The 22,989-nt window shown below is 31.7% G+C and overlaps 1 protein-coding gene across 2 annotated transcripts in view; it reads right to left on the bottom strand.

The window, feature by feature from the left end:
* LOC115234594 (tubulin polyglutamylase TTLL5) overlaps positions 1-22,989 on the bottom strand; it is a 282,472-nt gene that overhangs the window by 45,695 nt on the left and 213,788 nt on the right. For both annotated transcript variants that reach the window (XM_029805775.1, XM_029805774.1), the window contains 5 exons: positions 17,218-17,474; positions 16,521-16,720; positions 12,483-12,703; positions 11,901-12,096; positions 11,617-11,782 (listed from right to left, as the gene is read on the bottom strand). In XM_029805775.1, coding sequence (XP_029661635.1) covers positions 11,617-11,782; positions 11,901-12,096; positions 12,483-12,703; positions 16,521-16,720; positions 17,218-17,474 — 1,040 coding nt within the window. The remainder of the gene's footprint in view (positions 1-11,616; positions 11,783-11,900; positions 12,097-12,482; positions 12,704-16,520; positions 16,721-17,217; positions 17,475-22,989) is intronic.

The raw sequence follows: 22,989 nt of genomic DNA, 5'->3' as shown, positions 1-22,989 counted from the left end.
TATAACTTACATAAAGCACGAAAAGGCGTACGTTCTACTCCCTTTTAGAACCATCTTCAGCGCGTGTAAGAAATTCAGTTAATAACCAAAGGTAGAAAATGTATGATACATGTCGATACATGATGTATCGAGCAGTCATAAAGTTAAAAATATATATGAGTAGTCAATAATACTAAAATTCGCTTCGAATATGATATTCCATACTGATAAAAAGGAGTTCCGTTCTCTCAATGCATAACCTCGAAATTAATCCAAAAACTCCGGAATGCGTCACTCACCGGTTGAAAAGCCGGGGAGCGTGAGCAGTATTTATATACTCGGTTGCAAGCACAACAACATGCAACAAGGCAATAGTTCCTGATATATCTGAAATTAGAGTAAGAAAAGCGGAGCCACGCACACCAAAAAATGAAAAAGAAAAAGATTACAATTAGATAAATTAACTTATAGAGATGATCGAAAGAACAAAGCATTGCGCTCAAAAAATATATGCTCAAAATTCAATTAAGTAAGTAATATAAATATCGTGTTACAGAAAGGAAAGAAATGATAAGCACTAAAATCGAGCATCATATGTAACGACGAGTCAAGCGGGTAAATAATGTATTTCTTTAAAAAACGGTTGCGAATAATGTGATAAAGATAGTACATCAATCGACGCCTAAACATATATATATTCAGAGCTTGTATAGCGCAGATTTCAAAGTTTCGTAAGTTTATCAATAACGTTGACATAAGTATGTTGTAAGTTCTCAGTGTCCATCCGCAAATTCAGGCTATTCTGCCTTTTTATATAAATCATTTCAGAGATCAACCGTTTATGGAAAATTGGTTTACTATCCAAAATTTCAATCTCGTTCCATTTAAAATTGTGATTAAAGACTTGTCTATGATCCGTTATTACAGAATGAGTAGTAGTGTTCTATCCAATATGATTTCGGTGTTCATGAATTTTTGTTTTTAATTGTCTTCCCGTTTGGCTCACATATGATGCATCACAATTGTTGCAATTTATCTTGTAGACGACATTATTGCGCAAAGTTGTCAAAAGAGGATCTTTCTGGATTTTAATAAAATTACGCAGTCTATTAAGATTGTAATATGAAAGTCTAACACCGAGATCATTCGTAATATTCTTGAATTTCCCAGATATTGAAGGGACATACGATATAGTGAAGTACGACACAACTTCATTTCTAGTAGTAATAGAATTTGCATTGTTCAACTCTAAGTTGTTAAATAAAGCCTTTAGGCGCTCGTGGAAAACCCGAAAAATAAATTTTAACAGATAGAAATTTTCAAGTAAGATTCTGATCACGAAGTCGAGGTTCTTTGAATGAAAACGCGGATGTGATAAGAGAAATGATCTGTCGATTAGACCAATAACTCTCTTACTTCTTATCTCGTACCTCTTTTTTGACATAAAGGATGGCAAGAAAGAAAGCTCATGTATCTCCCTGAGAACGTCGGCTTGTGGTACCAGTTAAATATTAACCGTTTATTGTTAAGTATAATCTTGACATCAAAAAGATCAAAGAATTATCCTCGCTACTTTCCATTGTAAATTGCAACCTGGGATGGAAGGCGTTAAAAATGTCTAAGGTCTAGTGGAACAAGAGGAAGGAACAGCCAGTGCAACATTCAACGTAACGAGCATAAAACGATGGAGTAAATTTCAATTTCTTTAACGCAACATTCTCCAAATCCTATAGAACTATATTAGCAATATTCGGGGAGAGTGGGGAACCCATCGTGCCGAAAGTTTGTTGATATATAATATCATCAAACGTAAAATAAGTGGAATCAAGAACAAGTTTCACTGTCGAAAGGATTTTGTTTCTGGGAATGCTGCAATTCTCAAAGATATAATTCCATTTCTCAGAAACGCTATTAATAGCAGTAGCAGTAGGTATGTTAGTAAAAAGTGAAATAACATCCAAAGAGATCAACTTAAAATTATCGTTGACTTGTATATTGGAGAGTTTTTTAACTAGTTCGAAACTATTAGATATATGACTATGGGCGATGGGAAAACTTTTAAACATGATGCGATGTAAATAGAGAGCTAAATTATATAACGGGCTGTTTAAGCACGAGACTATGATTCGAAATGGCAACTACGAGGGCTGTATGATAAGTACCCGTGCTAGGGAAAATACAATTTTTGTTCAAAACGTTTTTCTCTAAAATGCTTAGTTTTTGAAAGAAAAGGGGTGTACGGGTGGTCCTAGGACACCCTGTATATATACGAGGGCTGTATGATAAGTACCCGTGTTAGGGAAGGAAACGCATTTTTTTTTAATTTTTTTTATCTATTTCTCAACATAGTCTCCTTTCAGCTCGATACACTTAGTCCAGCGATATTCCAACTTTTTTAAGCCATCCAAAAAATATGATTTGTCGAACTCTGCAAATCGGGCGCTCTTCATCAAAAACAGATGTTCGGCCACGCTTGAATTCATTGAACCAATATCTGATGGTAGTTATCGAAGGTGCATGGTCCTTATAAACGGCATGCAACTTCACTTTGCTTTCCTCACACGTTTTCCCATCCAAAAAAAGGAAACTGACCGATATTGCTCTTTATCCATGGTTGCAAACAAACACAAACTTGCCCACTTTCAACAGCTATCAAAACAAAACTACTCGATAAATCTGTCTGAAATTTTGACAGGCGTCGTTCGAAAGATGGCGTTAAGCGATGATATATAGATTTTGAGTCAGTGGCGCTATCAATCGTTAAACACGGGTACTTATCATACAGCCCTCGTAGGCTTATGTATCTTAGAAAGCCCATATGTCCTTGGTAATAACCCATCACTACTCATCAATCATCTATAAGTGGTGGCTGAGATAAATTCGAACGTCCTCCATCTTGATAACATATCGCGTACATTCCTAGTTAACTTATTGGCCAGATCTTTTTTAATAACATTGTAGGTTAGGTTAGGATCAAATGTTGATTGCGATAAGAAATTGTTTAGTGATGTAATTGTTTAGTGCTGTTTTATGTCGGAGTAGACATTGTTCTTTGGCATATCATAGGAAGAAAGATTGTTAATAATTGTCGCTGCGCAATTTCTAATAGAAAGTTACATCCATAGGAAGTCTTTTCAAATTATTCTCTACGTTCTTGATACGATTTCTCCTAATTCAACAGTCAATTTATCAGTATTTTAAATCGGTAAACTGAAATTTTCGCCTAATTGGAGCAAACATTGAACATCCTCAGGTATGATGGTCGATGACAAATTGACAAACCATTTGTCTTTGATGTGTTGTATAGAGTGCTGACTTTTTACGGAATTTTAAAGGAATTAGGAACGATCTCAATCTCAATCTTATTGTTTAAAGTGTTCGAGGAACTGATGGTGAGTTGGAATGAGAATCTTGAGTTTGAAACATTATCAGAGTTCAAATCATGATGAGGGAGGCTACAATAGTAACGGATTGGTCTTATAGTATTATTCTCAGTTTTGTGTTTCCTAAATAAAAAATTAAACTTCCTGTCAAGTCTCCCGCGTTCACGAATAAAAAATGAATGTAACGGACCTTCTTGTCTAAGGAAAAAAGGATTGCAGACGGATACTAGAAGGTAACAATAAATAGCTCTACAAAGTTTAAAAACGTGAGCGTGTGCGGATCTAGTATCACAATACGCATCTCTGATTTCAATCTGAAGTAATTTCCTGATGAGATGAGTCTTAAAAAGTTGAAAACCATTGATAGATCTTTGATATTTAAGATTTTTATGGAAATTCATCAGGAAACTCTCCAAATATGAAGGAGCGATATTATGACTAATATATTTATACAAAAATTCAACCTTTACGCTATTTTGTATAATTACTTTACGGTATTTGATCCACAATTTAAGCATTCGTACAGCATTATGTCCAAAATAATAACCAATTGAAAAAATGAATAATGGGAACACATTTTTCAGCCTGCGTATAATTCAAAATCGAAATAATAGGTCCATACGATAAAATCATCAAAAATTAAATAGGCATTCAAAATATTCTCAGTCTGCGGTGTTCATCTGTGCTAGCGTAAATGCTGGTCCACTGGAGCCACTACGTGATGACGGTGGAAGATCGTATTATTAATTGGGAGCAGAAGAGGGGGCTGCTTAGGCGTAGTAGTTTAGGATGGGCTACTCGAGGGGATCATCCATAGAGGCTTCGCATTTTCGCGTGAGCGACCAACCAGCCCTGGCAGTTGGACCATATGACTTTCGCTGTGGAGACGGGCTGGGTATGCCGTATAAGCTGTGTTAAAGTGGCATAAGGTGTGAGGTCTGAATAGCTCAGTGGTAAGAGCAGTTGCCCGGAAAGCAAAAGACTCAAGTTCGATTCCCGATTCAGCCATTCGTACCTCGCATATTTTTTCAGCAAATGTTGTTTTCTAACAATTATTTATCGGGTTGAGAGAGTATGTAAATGCCCTACACAGATACGACAGTCCCGCTGCCACGGAAGAGATGGATGCTTGGTTTGTGCCTCCTGTCGCCTTAAATGCCCCCTCACTTCAGTCTGAATTTTGCCCATTTTTTCAGAAAAAATTAATTGTTCTTCTAATTCAGTCAGTAACATCGTTAAAAATGAACAAAATTTAAATCCGAAAGAAGAATTTTAAAGCTTAAAATCTCTACTTTTGAAAGATCGCTATTGTTTTTGAATTTCTGTGAATTTGAGTATTTTTATATATAGAAAACTACGAGCTGAACAAAATGGGAAATTTTCTTTTCACTTTGTGGACCTGTCACATGCCCTAAAAAAAATCTGCGAAAATTTTCGACTTTCTAATATACAAACTTGAAGTTTTCTCTACACAAAAAATCCATTTTTTTGATTTTTTAAAATTTTTATTATATACTGATAAATTATTGCCAATTAAATAAAAAACGAACATTCTGATTTTGATTGCTCATAACTCCGTTAAAAATTATCATATCGCAATTCTAAAAACAGAAGAATCTTAAAGCTGAAACTTTGCTGTATTGAATGGTATAATTGCCAAATTTTTTTCAAAAAGTTGCAGACATGAGTAACAATAATGCACAAATGAGTAAAAATAATGTAAAAATTAGCGATATTTCCCTTTTTCATTTTGAAAACAATTGTGTAGAACAACAAAAAAATTTATTCTCGTTGACCTATCTGGGGCCCTGGTCTGTTCGTTCGACTCTAGGACACGCATCGTCTAGCGTTTGTCTAGAGGTAAGTAGGTTACGCCCTCCCGCTGACTCTTCCTTTATTTGAGTCTGGACGTAACACATTTTTTTGTACTTTTATATAAAATAATTATGAGAATTCTTTTATAATGACTACTATTTTATGGGGCAAAACGTACAAGAAATTGTTAAATTGCTTCATTTCAATGGAAGAAAAGAAAAAATGTAAAATGAAGTTCAATTAACGTTAAAAAATTGGTCTTCAGTGCATTGATACTATATACATATACATATACATTACTTTTACTAACAAGGAAGCCTCACAAACCCGAAACTTCTGATTTTTATAAAACTTTATAGGTGTGTAGGGTAGATCAATAGATGAATTTAGAAATTTTTAGTTGCGGCCCAAAAATGGTTCTAAGAGGTGAAAGTACCCCTCATATGCAGAACGGTTTTTTGCTTTTCTCGATATATCTCGAAAATTATTCGAGTATCAAAAAATGTTTTATACAAAAGTTTTATGGTAAAAACCAGCTCTATTTAATCACATTAATTTAAAAAAAAATAATTATTTTTTGAAAGAATTATTTTTCTAAATTTTTATTAATGTGAGGTCTGAATAGATATCAATAGAGATTAGCAACAGAAACCGAGCAGAACCTGCTAACATAACTTGACGTCAGATTGGCGGCAGAAATTTAGCAAGATCTGCGCGCGCGCGATCTGGCGACAAATTGGCTGCGGGAACCGAACAGAACCTGTAGCTTTGTAGCCATTATATAAAACGGTACATTTAAATGGATTTAAAGAGTCTCGAACCTAAGTAGTAAAATAACGTCACAATGACGGTAAATTTTGGTCATAAAATGACCAAGATAGATCTCACGAGACCCAGAAATGACGTCAATAGTCGATGTCACATTCATCGGACGTCATTTTCTGTCTCTTTTATTAATAACATATATTAATGTAATATAGGAAAATTTAAATAATTTAATTTATAAAATTAAAGATTTTATTTATATGGAAATTAATTTTTATTTTATATCTTAAGTAGATAATAACGATTTTCACTTACGATTTACACTATTTGGACAGAAATTGTCCGAATAAGTGAAAATAGAATTTATCTGTCCGATTTTCCAAAAATCAGTTCAAGATTTAAATTTCCCTGTGTGATGAGAATCGTATCAAAAATTAAATTGATAGAAATAATTACAATGTTTTAAGGCGTATTCTGCAGGCTTTATATACGCTCATGACAAGAACTTGAATACGGGTACAAAAAGTGAATAGCGGTAAGCAAATCTAACTATCTCAATTAATAGTTTTATCAAATATAATTTTATTTTGCTACTTGGGATCGAAAGCTTTTAAAACCATTTAAATACACCATTTTACATAAATAGGTAAAAGCTGCAGATTCTGCTCGGTTTCTGCAGATTCTGTGAGCAAGGTTTGCTTGGTTTTTGGCACCAATTAGTCTGTAATAACAACTTCTATAGTAACAACTTCTGTAAATTTGTAGTTTTTTTGCTGACAATAGTTAATAGCAGGTACTTGGCATGATCTGCATTCGACAGACTTGGCTATCTGGGTTATTTTAGTACTTATATTATTCTACAAACAGGTCTCCCCTTCCTCCTTTCTCAAAAATAGTACAGTTATTTCTTTTCATCCCCTCTATTTTTCCGTTTCCTAGTCAACGAAGGCTTTTTACCCTACCACGCGTCGTTAGACCAAGGCAGATCGTACAGCAGCTATCTCTTTCTATTTTTTGATGCGTTCTGACTACGGGAGATGTAGAGACGCGCGGTCTATATATTTTATACTCTATACGTCTATGTTTCATTCCCACTATGTCAATTTTTTACGCGGCTTATGTCGTTTTTTTCTCACAATATATAACTCGAGACTCTAGAATCATTTTGGATATCCCTGATATTGGACAAAGCTATCGGCAAATCTAATATTTGGGATACAGTTCCGAAAAGTACTCAAACCCGATTTTTTTGAAACTCAGTATTCTTACGTATTTTGATGCGCTGATTACGAATATCATAGTGAAAATTGGCGAATATTTGATTTTCATGGTGAAAACCATGAAAAACCCATAAAAATTATAGTTTTTTACGCTTATCTCAGTAAATACGGAAAATCATGAGAAATGTTTTAGACAAAAGTTTTAGATCTCACAGAGATAAACATTTTATGTCTTATTCATTTTTACCGTACAAGTAATAGTTTTCGATAAAATCAAAGTTAAACATATATCTCAAACCAATTGCTGTATAGGTGAAACTACAAAGGCTAACAGTACTGCGTAGAAGTCCCAATATATAACCTCGCTTTGCGTGGAAAGTTGCAAACCCATGTGGAACTTCGCTTCGCGTGGGAAAGTGTATGCGTAGAAACATTGGGTTCCGCCCCCCTGCGGGGGGCTCCACTACCATAAAACTAGACAAATAGGTTTGCGTGGAACCTCGCTTTGCGTGGAAAGTTGCAAACCCATGTGGAACCTCGCTTCGCGTGGAAAAGTGTATGCGTGGAAACAATGGGTTCCGCCCCCCTGCGGGGGGCTCCGCTACCAAAAAACTAGACAAATAGGTTTGCGTGGAACCTCGCTTCGCGTGGAAAGTTGTAAACCCATGTGGAATCGTATATGTACTGCAAAGTACATGCTTAGATGGGAGGACAGATATAAGATTTAGAGTCCATCGTTTTTGTCGAAAACTATCACTCGTACGGTAAAAATGAATAGGACATAAAATGTTTATCTCTGTGAGATCTAAAACTTTTGTATAAAACATTTATCATGATTTTCCGTATTTACTGAGATAAGCGTAAAAACTATAATTTTTATGGGTTTTTCATGGTTTTCACCATGAAAATCAAATAGTCGCCAATTTTCACTATGATATTCGTAATCAGCGCATCAAAATACGTAAGAATACTGAGTTTCAAAAAAATCGGGGGTGAGTACTTTTCGGAACTACACCCGAAAAGAGTTTATGTCATGAAAATTTGCTTGAATAGAGAGCTCATCGGTATATAAATCACATTTACATTCACATTTCTCTCTCTTTCTCTCTCTCCCTTTCGCTTTCTCCTCCTTCGCGCAGTCCATACCTCTTGTTAGAAGCTGGTGACCTCTCTATATATGTATCTACGGTGTGTGTCTTTTTATAGTTTTCACAGACATATGGGACCTATATAAATGCCGCTTCCAAACGGCCTACATTAAAAAAGTTGTCTTGGCAAGATACTCTCGGTGATTTGCTATTGCCTGCCGAGAGATGGCAAAATCAAATAGATTCGATGTTTCTAACTGGATTTGAAACCGAGCACAGAAAGCAGATGCACAATTCTTATTGTCAGAGAAATTCAACTTGATTTAAGGATCCCTAAATCAACAGCACACAAAGTTTTGAAGTCAACTTGATATTATCCATATCACATTACTTTGATTGAAGCGAAATCTTTGTTTGAACGAACGATTGAATGGAATTTTCTAATAGAGTTTTAAGGAAGATTAAGATCCAATATATGACTTTTCAATTTTGTTCTCTTTAGTGATAAAGCAATTCTTCTATTGAAATATTAAATCATCATAATTGCTACTACTAGTCCGTCGAAAATTTTCAGATAAATATAGCAAATTATGAAAATCAATGAAATCTAAATATGTGATATGGACTTATTAACGGATATCTTGTTTATTCGTATTTTTTTTAAGTGTGACTTTTACTGTGACTAATGAAAAGTATTTGATTTTTCTCCAAAATTAATGTTAAGAGAGAAAATATGAAATTATTATATCTTAATGAGAAAGACACAGCATATAGTTTTGGAGATTTAATATACTAAAGTTCAATCGCTTATTGCTATCTATCTCGTATTTAAGTTTTTTCGTGAAAGTATATAAAGTCTATAAAGTACACAGTAGTAACATTAAAAATGTAATATATTGTATTTTTCTATCAGTATAATTTCGGATACAATCCCAATACAAGGGATTCTAGATCTTGAACTAATTGTTCAAGATTTGGAAATGGACAGATGAATATTCAAATGAGCGAAAATAGATTTACATCTACTTGGAATGCAAAATAGAATTTTAATTTTCATATAAATAAACTCTTGAGTTTTATGAATCGAGTTTTTTAAATTAAATTAATTTATTATTTATTTTTAATAATGTCATTAAAATACATTTATCAAAAAGACATCATGGAATAATTTAAAATATAATAATACATTTCGTAACATTTCAAAATTATCAATGTACCGCTAATCGTGAATGAGAAATCGACGAGTTGTCGTCATGTTGCTGTCAAATCTCTTGTTTACGGATAGCAAATCAGTATTGACACATTGCCGTCATCAATTTGCTGTTTTTAGAATTAGAATTTACATGAATTCAACAAACACAATGCTGTCGCATCTTGTCCCTTGTTTTCCAAAATTAATTGTTTCAATTGTTAGCAACATGACGGCAACCTTACGGATAGTTGGCTTCCTGGATATGAGATTATAGATCTTTTTTATCGAGAATGGTCAACCATAATGAACAATATGATTATGATATAAAAAAACGCATTTGTGTTGCATATCGTAATATCCCACTCAATTACTTGTCAAAATTTCAACATTTTCGTTCAACATTTTTATCGTCATGTTCAATCATGTGTTCTGATAATTCAATAAGTGCTAATCATTGAACATTTTCTGAACTGAATAATAATCTATCTATGATATTGAATTAAATATTGCCACGTCTACGTCGAGATTATTATTTTTTTTGATCTTGGATACGTTGAGAGTGAGAATTACGCTCTTTTACAAAGAATTTTTGAATAACTTTTAAACTAATAGACAAATAAAAAAAAACGTTTTAAATAAAAATTGTAAGAATTAAAGAATAAAATGTTAATTTATTTAGAAAAATAGGTTGTTATTTAAAACAATTAAGTTGACCCTGAAATGAACTTGAAAATCGTTATCTCTGAAATATTCAAGATTACTATGTTATATTGACCTCTATAATTTTTTCTTCTAACATTTGTTTGTATAACTCTTAGTTGGATATTTGAATATTACATTGAAATAAGGATATATTTTAAATATTACTTTAAAGTGGGATATTCTGTATAAAATTATGGTAAATATTTAGATTAACGTACCCACCTCCAATGACTTTGACCTTGACATATGTTGTCAAGGTCACTGTCCTGAGTAACATCCAAGAGGTTTTAGCCGTCGCTCGTTGTTTATTAAAAAGTTATTAACAAAAGAATTTAAATGAAATGTACGTAATTTTCAAACAACGTGTATATAAGAATAGTGAGTTTGTATGTTGACCTACTGTAGGACTTCTCAATATTTATTATTGTTTACTAAAAGCTTTCACTTCTCTATTATTGCCAGTCTTTGTGTTACTCTTATCGAATTATCATGTATCTATACGAATTTCTACATTTAACACATAATTTAGCGAGATCTACCCCACAATTCTTGTGTGGCTTGGAAAATGTATGCGTGGACGCAGTGGGTTCCGCCCCCCCCCCTATGGGGGGGCTCCACTTTCGGAAGATATAATCTAACCCAAACCAAATTTTAGTTTTAAATTAGAAATAGGTTTGGGTTAGGTTATATCTTCCGGAAGTGGAGCCCCCCCGTAGGGAGGACGGAATCTACTGCGTCCACGCATATACTTTACAACGCATATACTTTCGGCTTGTTTCAAGCCAAAGGACGGGGGGAAGGGGGGTGTGGGATAGACCTTGCTTTGTGTGGAAAGTCGAAAACCCATGTGGAACAGAACAATTACAAATTTCGTTTTGGACCGAAGCAACTATTTTCTGTTTTAACAAAAAGACTCTTCAATATATCAACGATTTACTCCTTTAAATAACTTTTCTTTATACATGTACTATTTCCACATTTGAATACTTAAAATAACTGCTATATTTCTCAAACTTTTTTTGTTAATAACTTTTTAACGAACAACGAGCGACGGCTAAAACCTCTTGGATGTTACTCAGGACAGTGACCTTGACAACATATGTCAAGGTCAAAGTCATTGGAGGTGGGTACGTTAATCTAAATATTTACCAAAATTATATATCAATACAGACATACAAATTGTAATTTGCTAATTAAATTAAATAAATCGATAGAAGGTATATAGAAAAACATTATATTTAAATATATATTTACTCATTAAAATAAAATGCAATTAAAATAAAAAAGATAAATAACTTTTCTATAGCAGCAATATAAGGCTAGTTTAAATAATAGTTTAAGATAAATTCATATAAAATTTGAATAATATTTGAATCTGTTTCTATCATCTCTTTAAGCAGGGTAAATAAAAAAATTATAATAGAAAAATGTTATTATATAAACATGAAGTAAATATTCATGATATGGCATACCTAGATAACCTGTCTAATGTTATCTCTGGAATAATATAACCAGTATTACGATTAGCAACAGGAAACAATTGTTCATGTAACATTAGATTATGATTTGCATTATAACGTTGCGGTAATCTCCTTGGACCAAGCGGATCCGATATCATTGGTACACCTGTAATTGGATCTAAGACATAGAATTATGAATAAGTTAATTTGTAAGGCATAAAGTATGTTTGGTTTTAAGGAAATCCATTCTTCTTTATTTATGTTTGAATGATTATCTAATACAAAATTATATTTACCCAAGTATTGTGAGTAAAGTTCCCAAGATTTTGGACTTGGAAATATTCTGACAAATCCACCTCTTCTCTCGAATTGTGCTTTTGCAGATGCTATTATTCGTTGTTGCTCTAAACTTAGACTTTTATTTTTATTACTTCTATTAATATTCTTCTGTTTTTCCTGAGGTAATATTTCTGCAGACTGTACTCTTCTATACTAAGACAAAAGAAAAAAAAAACAAGAATCTGCTTAATTTGCTTATCATGTTATTTGAATGCCCTATAACCATATATATGTCTGCTGAATATACAATATTTTATTTTAATTTTTCAATCAAACATATTTTATTTTTATCCACATCAAGTTTAAATACAATATTTTGTTCTTATTTTTTGCTAATCAAGAATAGAAAATCAATTAAAATTGTTTCTCTTTTACTATATTTATAATCCAAATATGAATAATTTATTATTAAATAATTTTAAAGTTTGTAAAAAATTAAATATTTAAAGATTATATTTTGTATGGATATAAGAGATAAAAGAAAAAAAAAATTACAAAATAAATGTAATATTCAGAAAAAATATAATAAAATAACTTACACTAATCTTTTTATTGGAATTAACGGCAGCACGATTTAAATTTTGAGAACGTAGAATTGGATCAACAGCAGGTATGCCAATAAGAGTAAATAAATCTGCTATTAAAGCTGACTTAAGTCTAACGTCTAATGGTGAATCGCATCCCAATGAAGGAGTTAAATTTACTTCCAGTAACCACGGCTTCAGCGTATCATCAATTAGTATATCAAAGCCAAATAGTTCTAGAATAAAAACAATATATCTATATATATATATATATATATATATATGTGTGTGTGTGTGTGTGTGGGTGTGTGCGCGTGTGTGTGTGCGCGTGTGCGGATGCGGGTGTGGGCGCGTGTGCGTGTGGGTGCAGGTGCGGGTGCGGGTGCGAGTGCGGATGACGGTGCGGATACGGATGCGGGTGCGTGTGCGTGTATGTGTGTGTAAATTATATATATACCCAGATAGCGTAAGTCTGCCAGATCACATATTGCACAAATTGTGCATTATATATTATTATATGTATTATTATATTATATATGATATCAGCAGAACTCCGGCAGCCGCCGCGCATGATCTACCATCTCAATTAGTGCCGCCAGAAAACAAGCAATCTCTCTCATAGAAACAATAGATTTTAAACATAGCATACTAGCGCAATATGTCAACAAAAATTAAATAAAAAATAAGCATAACATGACATCATGGTCTGTTATCATAAAATAATGGCAGATATACACCAATATCATATAGGATTTGTATAGTAATATCAGATTATACAGAGTGAACCATTTTAATCAATCCACGCGGATATCTCGAAAAGAAGAAATTTTTCAAAAAAAATGTTTCAGACAAAAGTTTTATGGCTTTGAGGGTGCCACATGATCAAAATATGGACTTAACCTTGAGTGACCTTTTCAAGGCCAGGTCAATGTGATCGATGTTTTCTTAAACGGAACTCCCCATTTTCTATTGCATATTCTTGTAGCTTATCTCGAGAGCTTTTGAAAACACTATAATAAAGTATTCTTTCATTAAGTTGTTTTATATCTTAATCTGACATATTTTGATATAAAAAATAAAATATCTCGTAAAATATTTAGTTTTCGATAATCTTACCATAATACTTTTATGTACAAAATAATGAGACAAATCAGTTAGTGTAAAAAAATCAAATTATTGTTTAAAAAAATATATTGTAAATAATTACATACTTTTTCTTAAAAACAATTATTTTTTTATACTAATTGATTTGTCTCATTATTCTGTACATAAAAGTATTACGGTAAGATTATCGAAAACTAAATCTTTTATGACGTTATATACCGACCGAAGTCGTGGTCGAGATGGCGCTCTAAACATATCAGAAGAGGAGTGGGGAGAGTTATAAAACTGAGGGACTCTCTCTCTCTGCGCTCTCTGGTGTGTGTACAAGTCTTCCGCGGTTACCGGCTCTTATTAAGTTCAAGTAATACAGCTATTACAAAACATTCGTTGTACTCGACCCTCGAATACACAACATATGAGATATTTTATTTTTTATATCAGAATATGCCAGATTAAGATATAAAATAACTCAAAAAGTACTTAATGAAAAAATACTTTATTATGTGTTTTGAAAAGCTCTCGAGAACTATAAGAATATGCAATAGAAAATGGGGGGTTCCATTTAAGAAAACATCGATCACATTGACCTGGCCTTAAAAAGGTCACTCAAGGTCAAGTCCATATTTTCATCACGTGGCCCCCTTGAAGCCATAAAACTTTTGTCTGAAACATTTTTTTTGAAAAACCTTTTCGAGATATTCGCGTGGATTGATTAAAATGGTCCACCCTGTATATAGTTTTTTCGTTTACCATTGCATTATGTATCTATTTTGTTTTCAAATTTCTGTTATGGGCAAATATAAAAATTGCAAAGTGCGGCTAACAAGATTAAAAATGTGTAATATCTTTTTTATCAGTTTAATTTCTGAGACCCAATCCTAATAATGGTCTCAGGATATTAAATTGAAAATTTGGAAATCGAGTGGATCAATAGTAAATTGTCAATTTATTGATTGTTTGAGATAAAAAATAAGAATTCAATTTCGATATAAATCTTAAGATTTATGAATTATGAATAAATAAATAATTTAAATTCATTTATTTAATTAATTATTTATTTATTAAAAAACTGGGCTAATTATTTACATTATGTAGAATATAACTACGATATAACATGCTATATATATTGTTATTATATATTATATTTATGATTAGAAAATTACAAGTTACTGACAATTTATCGTAAACATTTATGCAATAATATTTATAATATTCTATTTTATTGCATTTACTTATATACTAATAATTGTATTTTATCTTTATCGTGTTTTTGTTATCACATTGCGACAGCAAAACTATGCTCGAGTTTTGCTGCGTTTCTGCCTTTAACAGTTGATGAGATAGATTGTGTTTTATTCTTGCCGCATTTAACGTTGTAACGGCAGGCCACAATTGATTTCTACCGCATTTCTGCCGTCAATGTCCGATATGATAGATTTCGCACGATATTTATTACACATACGCTGTCACGACGTAACAGCAAATAATACTCGATTTTTGCACTATTTTCTCTATTATATTGTATCGGCAGCCGTGCTGCCACAAATTAAGCTTAATGAAGACGCAACAGATCAGAATCTGCTGCAAAGTCATAATTGAATTTGCTGGCATACTGCTAGCATTTTGCTCTATCTGCGTATATATAAATATACATATATCAAGACCAACTATATATTTCTACTTATATATTTGTGCTTATATACAGCGTGTTCCAGGGTCACGCACTATCTTTTAATGACAAATTCTTGAAATCATTTTGAGATTTTTATCAGCGAATTTTTGCTCAGCGAAAATAACAAGGTATCAATAAAAGGACTTTCCGCAAACTAAACTTGTTATTTTGTGAAATTAAAAGATTAATAGAATTGCATTTTTCAATTATTTTCAGATAAAGTTAAATACAAAGAAAAAGAGAATTTTATAATAATTATTTTATAATTTAGTTACAAAATTATACAGGGTGGGGCATTTATATTGAGACACCTAAATATCTAAAACATAAAGCAAAATAGAAAGAAATGTTTGAGACAAAAGTTGTTCGGTTTTAAGGGGGACACATGATGAAAATATGGACTTGACCTTGAATGACCTTTTCAAGGCCATGATCATCTCCGTCCTACCCTCCGTGAATTCGAAGAGCGAGGTCGTGCGATTGCGCAGATTCGTCGCGCTTTGTATCGGATGCGATTGACCGGTCGTTCCAACAATTATTTCATTAATTTCTTTTTGTTTTATTTTTTATTTTAATCTGACATATTTTGATATAAAAAATATCTCGTAAAATATTTAGTTTTCGATAATCTTGCCGTAATATTTTTATGTACAAAATAATGAGACATATCAATTAGTGTAAAGAAAAAAACAAATAATTGTTTAAAAATTACATTGTAAATAATTACATACTTTTTCTTAAAAACAATTATTATTTTTTTACTGATTGATTTGAAGGTCATTCAAGGTCAAGTTCATATTTTCATCATGTGTCCCCCTTAGAACCGAACAACTTTTGTCTGAAACATTTCTTTCTATCTTGCTTTATTTTTTAGATATTTAGGTGTCTCAATATAAATGCCCCACCCTGTATAATGTGGCAAAAATTGATATTTGAAAAAAATGATGACCTCTCTCGACATTTTCTCTGAGAAAAATCGTTTCTAAATGATTTCAAGAATCTGTAATAGTTGGTGCAATGACTCTGGAAGATACCATATGTAGAGAAAATGAATACGTGATTATATTATATAAGTACTTTTAAAAAGTGCTTATCATAAAAAATAATTATTCGTTGATTTTAAACATTAAAAATAATTTTCTAGTTTGTTTTTATCTCTATGTGTGTATAATAAAATATATTTTATTATATTATTTTTATATTATAATAGGTTAATAAAAATGTTAACGAAAATGTTATTTATAATTTATATATTTATTAGAAAAATCAATTATTACCAAAACATGTATCAGGATGTTTCACGAATTGCTTTAAACCACTGACAATTCCAGATGCAGTAGCAAGGATTGACTTTATAATAATATCTTCTATTCGTTGCATTAGCGATTCTGTGTCTTGACCCATTGAACGCAAGTGTCTGAGCAATGCTGACAATGTCCACTTGTGTCCTATATTTTCGGCGTCAGGATCTTCACTCCTAATCATATTAAACCCTTTCTATACATACCTTTTTTATAGCGAATTTTTCATTCATTTCTTTTTTTAGTTTTTATTTCTCTTTAATTTTGCCTCATCTTTATCTTCTTTTCCCTTCCATTGCATTCTTTAGTTATGCTTTTTACTCTCATCTCTTGCCTCTTATTTTATCTCTCTTTCGATTTTTTCCCCCCATTATTTTCATTACTATTTCACTAATATTGTACGAATTGTAATATTTAAATGAAATAGTAAGTACTGCATTATTTTTATTATATTACTGAGGCAATTGTTTGAAAATTTTAGGCAGAATAAAGTCAAGCACACAGAAGTGTGTCAATAATTTATATTTATAAGCGATCTTTACCGCAAAGCTTTCTCAAAACTTAATTACTTTAATATTGGCATTTAGCTAATTTAAATTATTGCTTTGAATTATATTCTTCATCACAAACAACTTTATCTTAATATTCTGACTAATGGTTTATTACAACTTACTTTACGTAATCCACGTGAAATTTGTTTATACTGTAATTGCAAAGATGCATGCAAGGATTCCAGATGTATTGGTTTCCGCCGTCATATTTAACAGCTGCAAATCTCACTAAACCTTCTTCGTATAAATAAATTAGCAGAGGATCGTAATTCGTTACAGCTACGTAGAGACGCAAATCGCACTTGTGTCCATCAACTAAAAGCGGGTTATTTATGTATTGTGCCACAATAACCGATTCATCCGTCAAGATCTTCTCAGGCTATAACAGCATAATGAACATTTGGACATAGATATGAGTATCAGTGTATTTAGATTATCAATTTTAAAACTAAAATTATATTCTTTCGGTAAAACCGAAAAAAGGACCCCGCTTTAGCATTAAGTGTAAATTTTGTGATATTTTTTAAACTTTCTAGACAACAATTATATTGAGCACAAACTAATGCACTGTATGTGTTGTTATATATTTGTTGTACGTCTGCTAACATCGTAATAGAACGCATTACCGAATGCAACAACATGAATACTTGTACAAGCAATCAGTTGATGAAATTTCAAGAGCAAACGATCAATAATACTGGTACATTATGTTATCAGCAACAGACGACAATAACACAAACATAATGATTTCCATTCGTTATCGCATATATTTCCGCAAGCAATGAAATTTTTTTAATTGTAGCTCGTCAAAAAACCTTTAAAAATATGAAATTGTTGCACATTTATATTAAAAAAACAACTCTCGAGATTTAATGTACAAAATTCGTTTGCTTATCGCTATGCAACGCACTATGCTATTTATCCCGTATTCAATTGTTTTTCATGAGAGTATATAAAATCTGCAAAGCATAGCTAATAATATTAAAAATGTGACATATTTTTCTATCAGTTTAATTTCTGATACAATCCCAACATAAGGATTTCAGATTTTGAACTAATTATTCGGAAATGAACGAAAATCGTTGGTTTTTTACATCTTCTTAATATGTAAAACGAAAATCTAATTTCCATATAAATAAAATCTTAAATTTTATGAATTAAGTTGTTTAAATTTTAATTATTTATTATTTATTATTTATTTAATGATGTCATTAGAAAACATTTTTCAAACAGACATCATGGAATAACGTTAAAATATATTAGTACCTTTCGTAACGTCAAAAAATTTTGTGGTAAATATAGCGAATAGGGGACCCAGCCCCAATGACCTTGACCTTGACATATGTTATCAAGGACATAGTTCTGAGTAACTTTTTCTTCTAATTTAATCGTCGCTCGTTGCTTATTAAAAAGTTATTAACAAACAAAAATTTGTAAAAAGCGACGATTAAATTAAAAGTTAAAGTTACTCAGAATTATGTCCTTGACAACATATGTCAAGGTCAAGGTCATTGGGGCTGGGTCCCCTATTCGCTATATTTACCAATTTTGTTAACGTGCCGTTAATCGTAAATGACAAATCAACGACAACGTCAAGTTGCTGTCAAATCTCCTGTTTGCAGATAGCAAATTGATGTTAATATGTTTGCCATCAATTTGCCATTCTTATAATTATAATTCACGTGAGTTAAATACAACAAACACAATGCTGTCGCATCTTGTCCTTAGTTTTTCAAAATTAGCTGTTTCAACAATTGTTTGCATCATAACAGCAACCTCACAGACACAGAGTTGGCTGTCTGGATTCTTTTCTTAATCTTTTAATGAACAATAAGCAATGGTTAAAACCTTTTACAGGTTAAGAGTGATGACCTTGATAATATCAAGAACAAGGTCACATTGAGACCGGGTCTTCTTTTTGACAGTTTTACCACTCTCTCTCTCTCTCTCTCTCTCTCTCTCTCTCTCTCTCGCTCTGAAATAATGTAATTTCAGGATATTCACTCAAATCATTTAAAAGAAATACTTGAAAATTCCGAATTTTCCAGATATTTTTATTCAAGAATCCAGATAAATAGAATTTTTTAAAGATTTTTTGAATGTAATTTTTTAAAGATTTTTTGAATGTAACTTTTTAAAATAAATTTTTTATTGTATGCGTTTACCAATGTTTTTCACTCATATGTACAAAAAAATAAGATGTTACTTAAGTTCCAAATGCTAGATTTAAAAATATAGTGAAAAAATTGAATTGAGCTTTTATGAACTGAACATTTTCATTTGCATAACATTTCATTTTTTATCACTTTAAATTACAATAAATAATATGTACTACATATTCAATATTTTGTTAAGACATTGAATATGTGCGTGTAAACTAAGATAAATATATACACGCGTATTTTTATATTTATATTTGGTAATTATGCATATTAGGGGCGACCTCACCGATTTCACAACTTTTTAATAAACAACGAGCGACGGCTAAAACTTTCTGAAAGTTATTCAGGAGCGTGTTCTTGACAACATATGTCAAGGTCAATGAAATCGGTGAAGTCGCCCCTAATATGCATAATTACCTGTATATTTTAAACACATAATTCACAACTTAACCAATCGGCGGATTGCCTATTACTTAACCTCTTAAGATTATTGCTCACAATATAAGAGTAAAATATTAAAAAGGGAAGTTTTTTGAATAAATTTGTAGGGGCCTAATAAAATTCCACGAGAATTTCCTCATTTTTCCAGGTTCTCTATGTTTTTCCAGATAGATACCCTGAATTTGATATGAACCAAGCATGTATTTATGTGTGTATAAACGCATTAATAGATAATTAAAATTTCCATGAAATCGCATTATTACAGAGAATGTGAGTAAACTTCGCAATTTAAACAAAATATATACGAAGACTGACAATTAAGTTCGTAGAAAATATTTATTACAGTTACAGAGCATACTTATTCGTTATCTAATACACGGTCCTCTTTAAAATAGTCCCTTCCTAAAGCAATGCACTTGATCCAATGTTTTTTCTATTGCAATCTTCAAAATCATTCTCCGTGAGGCTGTTTAGAACACGCGTCAATTATTCTATCTCCGCTCGTGACCCCCAATGACGATCCTTCATGTCTTTTTTGATTTTGGGGAATAGAAAAAAATCGGAGGAGGTCAGATCGGGCCCCCTCTGACTTTTTTTTATTCCCCAAAATCAAGAAAGACATGAAGTATCATCATTGGAGGTCATGAGCGGAGGTAGAATGGATGACGCATGCTCTAAACAGCCTCACAGAGAATGATTTTGAAAACTGCTTCCTGCAACGGAAAAAACGTTGGACCTAGTGCATTGCTTTAGGATCTATTTTAAAAAGGACCGTGTATCAGATAACGAATAAATATGTTTTGTAATTGTAATAAATATTTTCTACGAACTTAAGTGTCAGTCCTCGTATATGAAGCATACAGATGTATTAATACAAAACGTAAAGATAAAAAATTATTTTTAAATACAATTTGACAATGAGAATTAAAAAATTCAATTGCACAAATAATATAGAGGATATTAATTATAATGACATATAATTTCAAAGAATGAAATATATATAGATGAAAACATTTCTTTTTAAATAATTATATATCTAAACTGAAAAATTATAATATATCTACTTATGCAACGTATGTATTACATATTTTTTAATTATTATATTATTTAATAATTAATGCTTTATTTATATTCACATCATATGCTTCTTTTTATATCTTTTTTATCTTTTTATATTCAAATTTATGTAGAGGAAAGAGGGGTAAGATAACGATCTTAAGGTTTGTCGATTTTTCTTAATTTCTATGATCGTGTAAAAATAATGATTTACAATGGAACCTCGACATAGTGCACAACATACGTGTTAGACCACTCTCGAGTAGAGGAAGTAACGATCCAACCGCGCAGCAACGCGTAAATCTGTGGGCTCAATTTTTCTTTTCCGGTGATATATTTGAATGGACATGTTCGTGCAAGTCTCGCGCAGTCGTTACAGCCCTGAATTCGATGGAAGTGGGATAACCTCATTATGGTACCTCATGATCTCTTTATGCTACCAACAGTCTAAATACGCGTATATATATACACACACACACACACGCACACGCACACGCACACACGCACACGCACACACGCGCGCGCACGCACACACACACACACACACACACACACAGTACCAGTCCAAAGAATTGCATTATTTATAGAAACAAAGAAGTCGTTACTCTAATGAACAAGCACATGTATAAATATTATATCTTATTACTGTTATTTTATGCTTTAATAGCATAAAAATTAAAAATTATAAATAATAACAAAAATATTAAATTTTTGATTTTTTAAGATAGCCTCCCTTTGCTTTCAATAGTGCTGCACATATTCTTGGCATTCTTGACAACAGTTTTTTAAAGTTAGGTTAGGTTACCGATATTTGATTCCAGCATGTTTGCAAATATTCCCACAGTTGTTTTTGATTAATAGGTTTTATTTTTCAAACACTTCTATCAAGTACATCCCACAATAATTCTATCGGATTAAGATCTGATGATTAAAAGGGCCACGTCATATTTTGTAATTCATGTCTTCTATCTTCATTTGCTATATAATTTGTACATAATATCGATGCATGTTTTAGATTATTATCTTGTCTCCCCCAGTAAATACAATATACATATAACTGTTATGTAACATGTTTTAACATGTTAGTTACATGTAACTTACACATAAGTTACAATTTTCCACTCGTAGATGTAACACATTTGTAATATAATATATGTTACATTGTACTAATATCCCATATAACAGCTAAAAAATTACCTTTTTAAAAAAAAGTGAATAAAGGCGCCAAGTGCACGCGCACAAGCATCTTTTGCTATAAAAAAACTTATACAAGATAGTGTTATTTCAATTTATTGTAAAAAATTCTTATATAAAATAGTGTTATTTTAATACAAAAACACTGTCATATTTAAACTAAAAAACTGTTTTACAAAAGTTGACTATTGTTTAATTTTTATGTTTAATTTATTATCCGTGGTGTTTTGCTGTTTGTTGTTTATTTACTTTTTATTCTCTGACCGTTGCCGATATTTATTACAAGCAAATTTATGCATCTCTTTATGTAAGTTCTCCACTTTATATCGCTTTAAAATTTCATTCTCGTCAAACGTGCGTTTCCTCGTAATTTAAATGTTTCATGCAGAGAGATGCCTGCAACCGTTACCATAATAAATATTTTAACTAGTGGTCGTGGACTATGGGGTTTAGGCCTCTGGTGGTCCATCAACCACAGAGGAGCGCATCTTACGGACTACGACTTTTTGACCATGTTTTGACTGCGATGACTTCTTCATACCGATTTCTTATACCTCTTTAATTTTTGACTCCGACTATTATTATGTTTTAATTTTAACCGAATTTAATACATCAATGCGCTGATGAAAGTCCAAAAAAAGACCGAAACGTTCGCGTGCGATAATTATAATTATTATTAGTTAATTTTGCGCTTTCCACTCCGTGCTGACTCATATTGCCTGTTTTCCTTATATTTATTAATAATAAATAAATTTTGTAACATAAATTTTTATTGGTGGGCGCAATATTTTTATCATATATCTCACTATTTTTGTAGAAAATTAAAACAACTAACTGTAAAAACAGTTTTTTAGTTTGAATATGACAGTGTTTTTGTATTAAAATAACATTTTGTATAAGACTTTTTCACAACAAATTGAAATAACACTATTTTGTATAAGAGTTTTTTATAGCAAAAAGCGCTTGTGCGCGTGTACTTGACGCTTTTTTTCACTTTTTTTAGAAAAAGGTAATTTTTTAGCAGTTATATCATTTTTTTTA

The sequence above is a fragment of the Formica exsecta genome, unplaced genomic scaffold (genome assembly GCF_003651465.1).
Source record: "Formica exsecta isolate Colony F162 unplaced genomic scaffold, ASM365146v1 scaffold200, whole genome shotgun sequence".
Taxonomy (NCBI): domain Eukaryota; kingdom Metazoa; phylum Arthropoda; class Insecta; order Hymenoptera; family Formicidae; genus Formica; species Formica exsecta.
The sequence above is the reverse complement of the archived record's forward strand: the minus strand, read 5'-3'. Positions and strand labels throughout refer to the sequence as shown.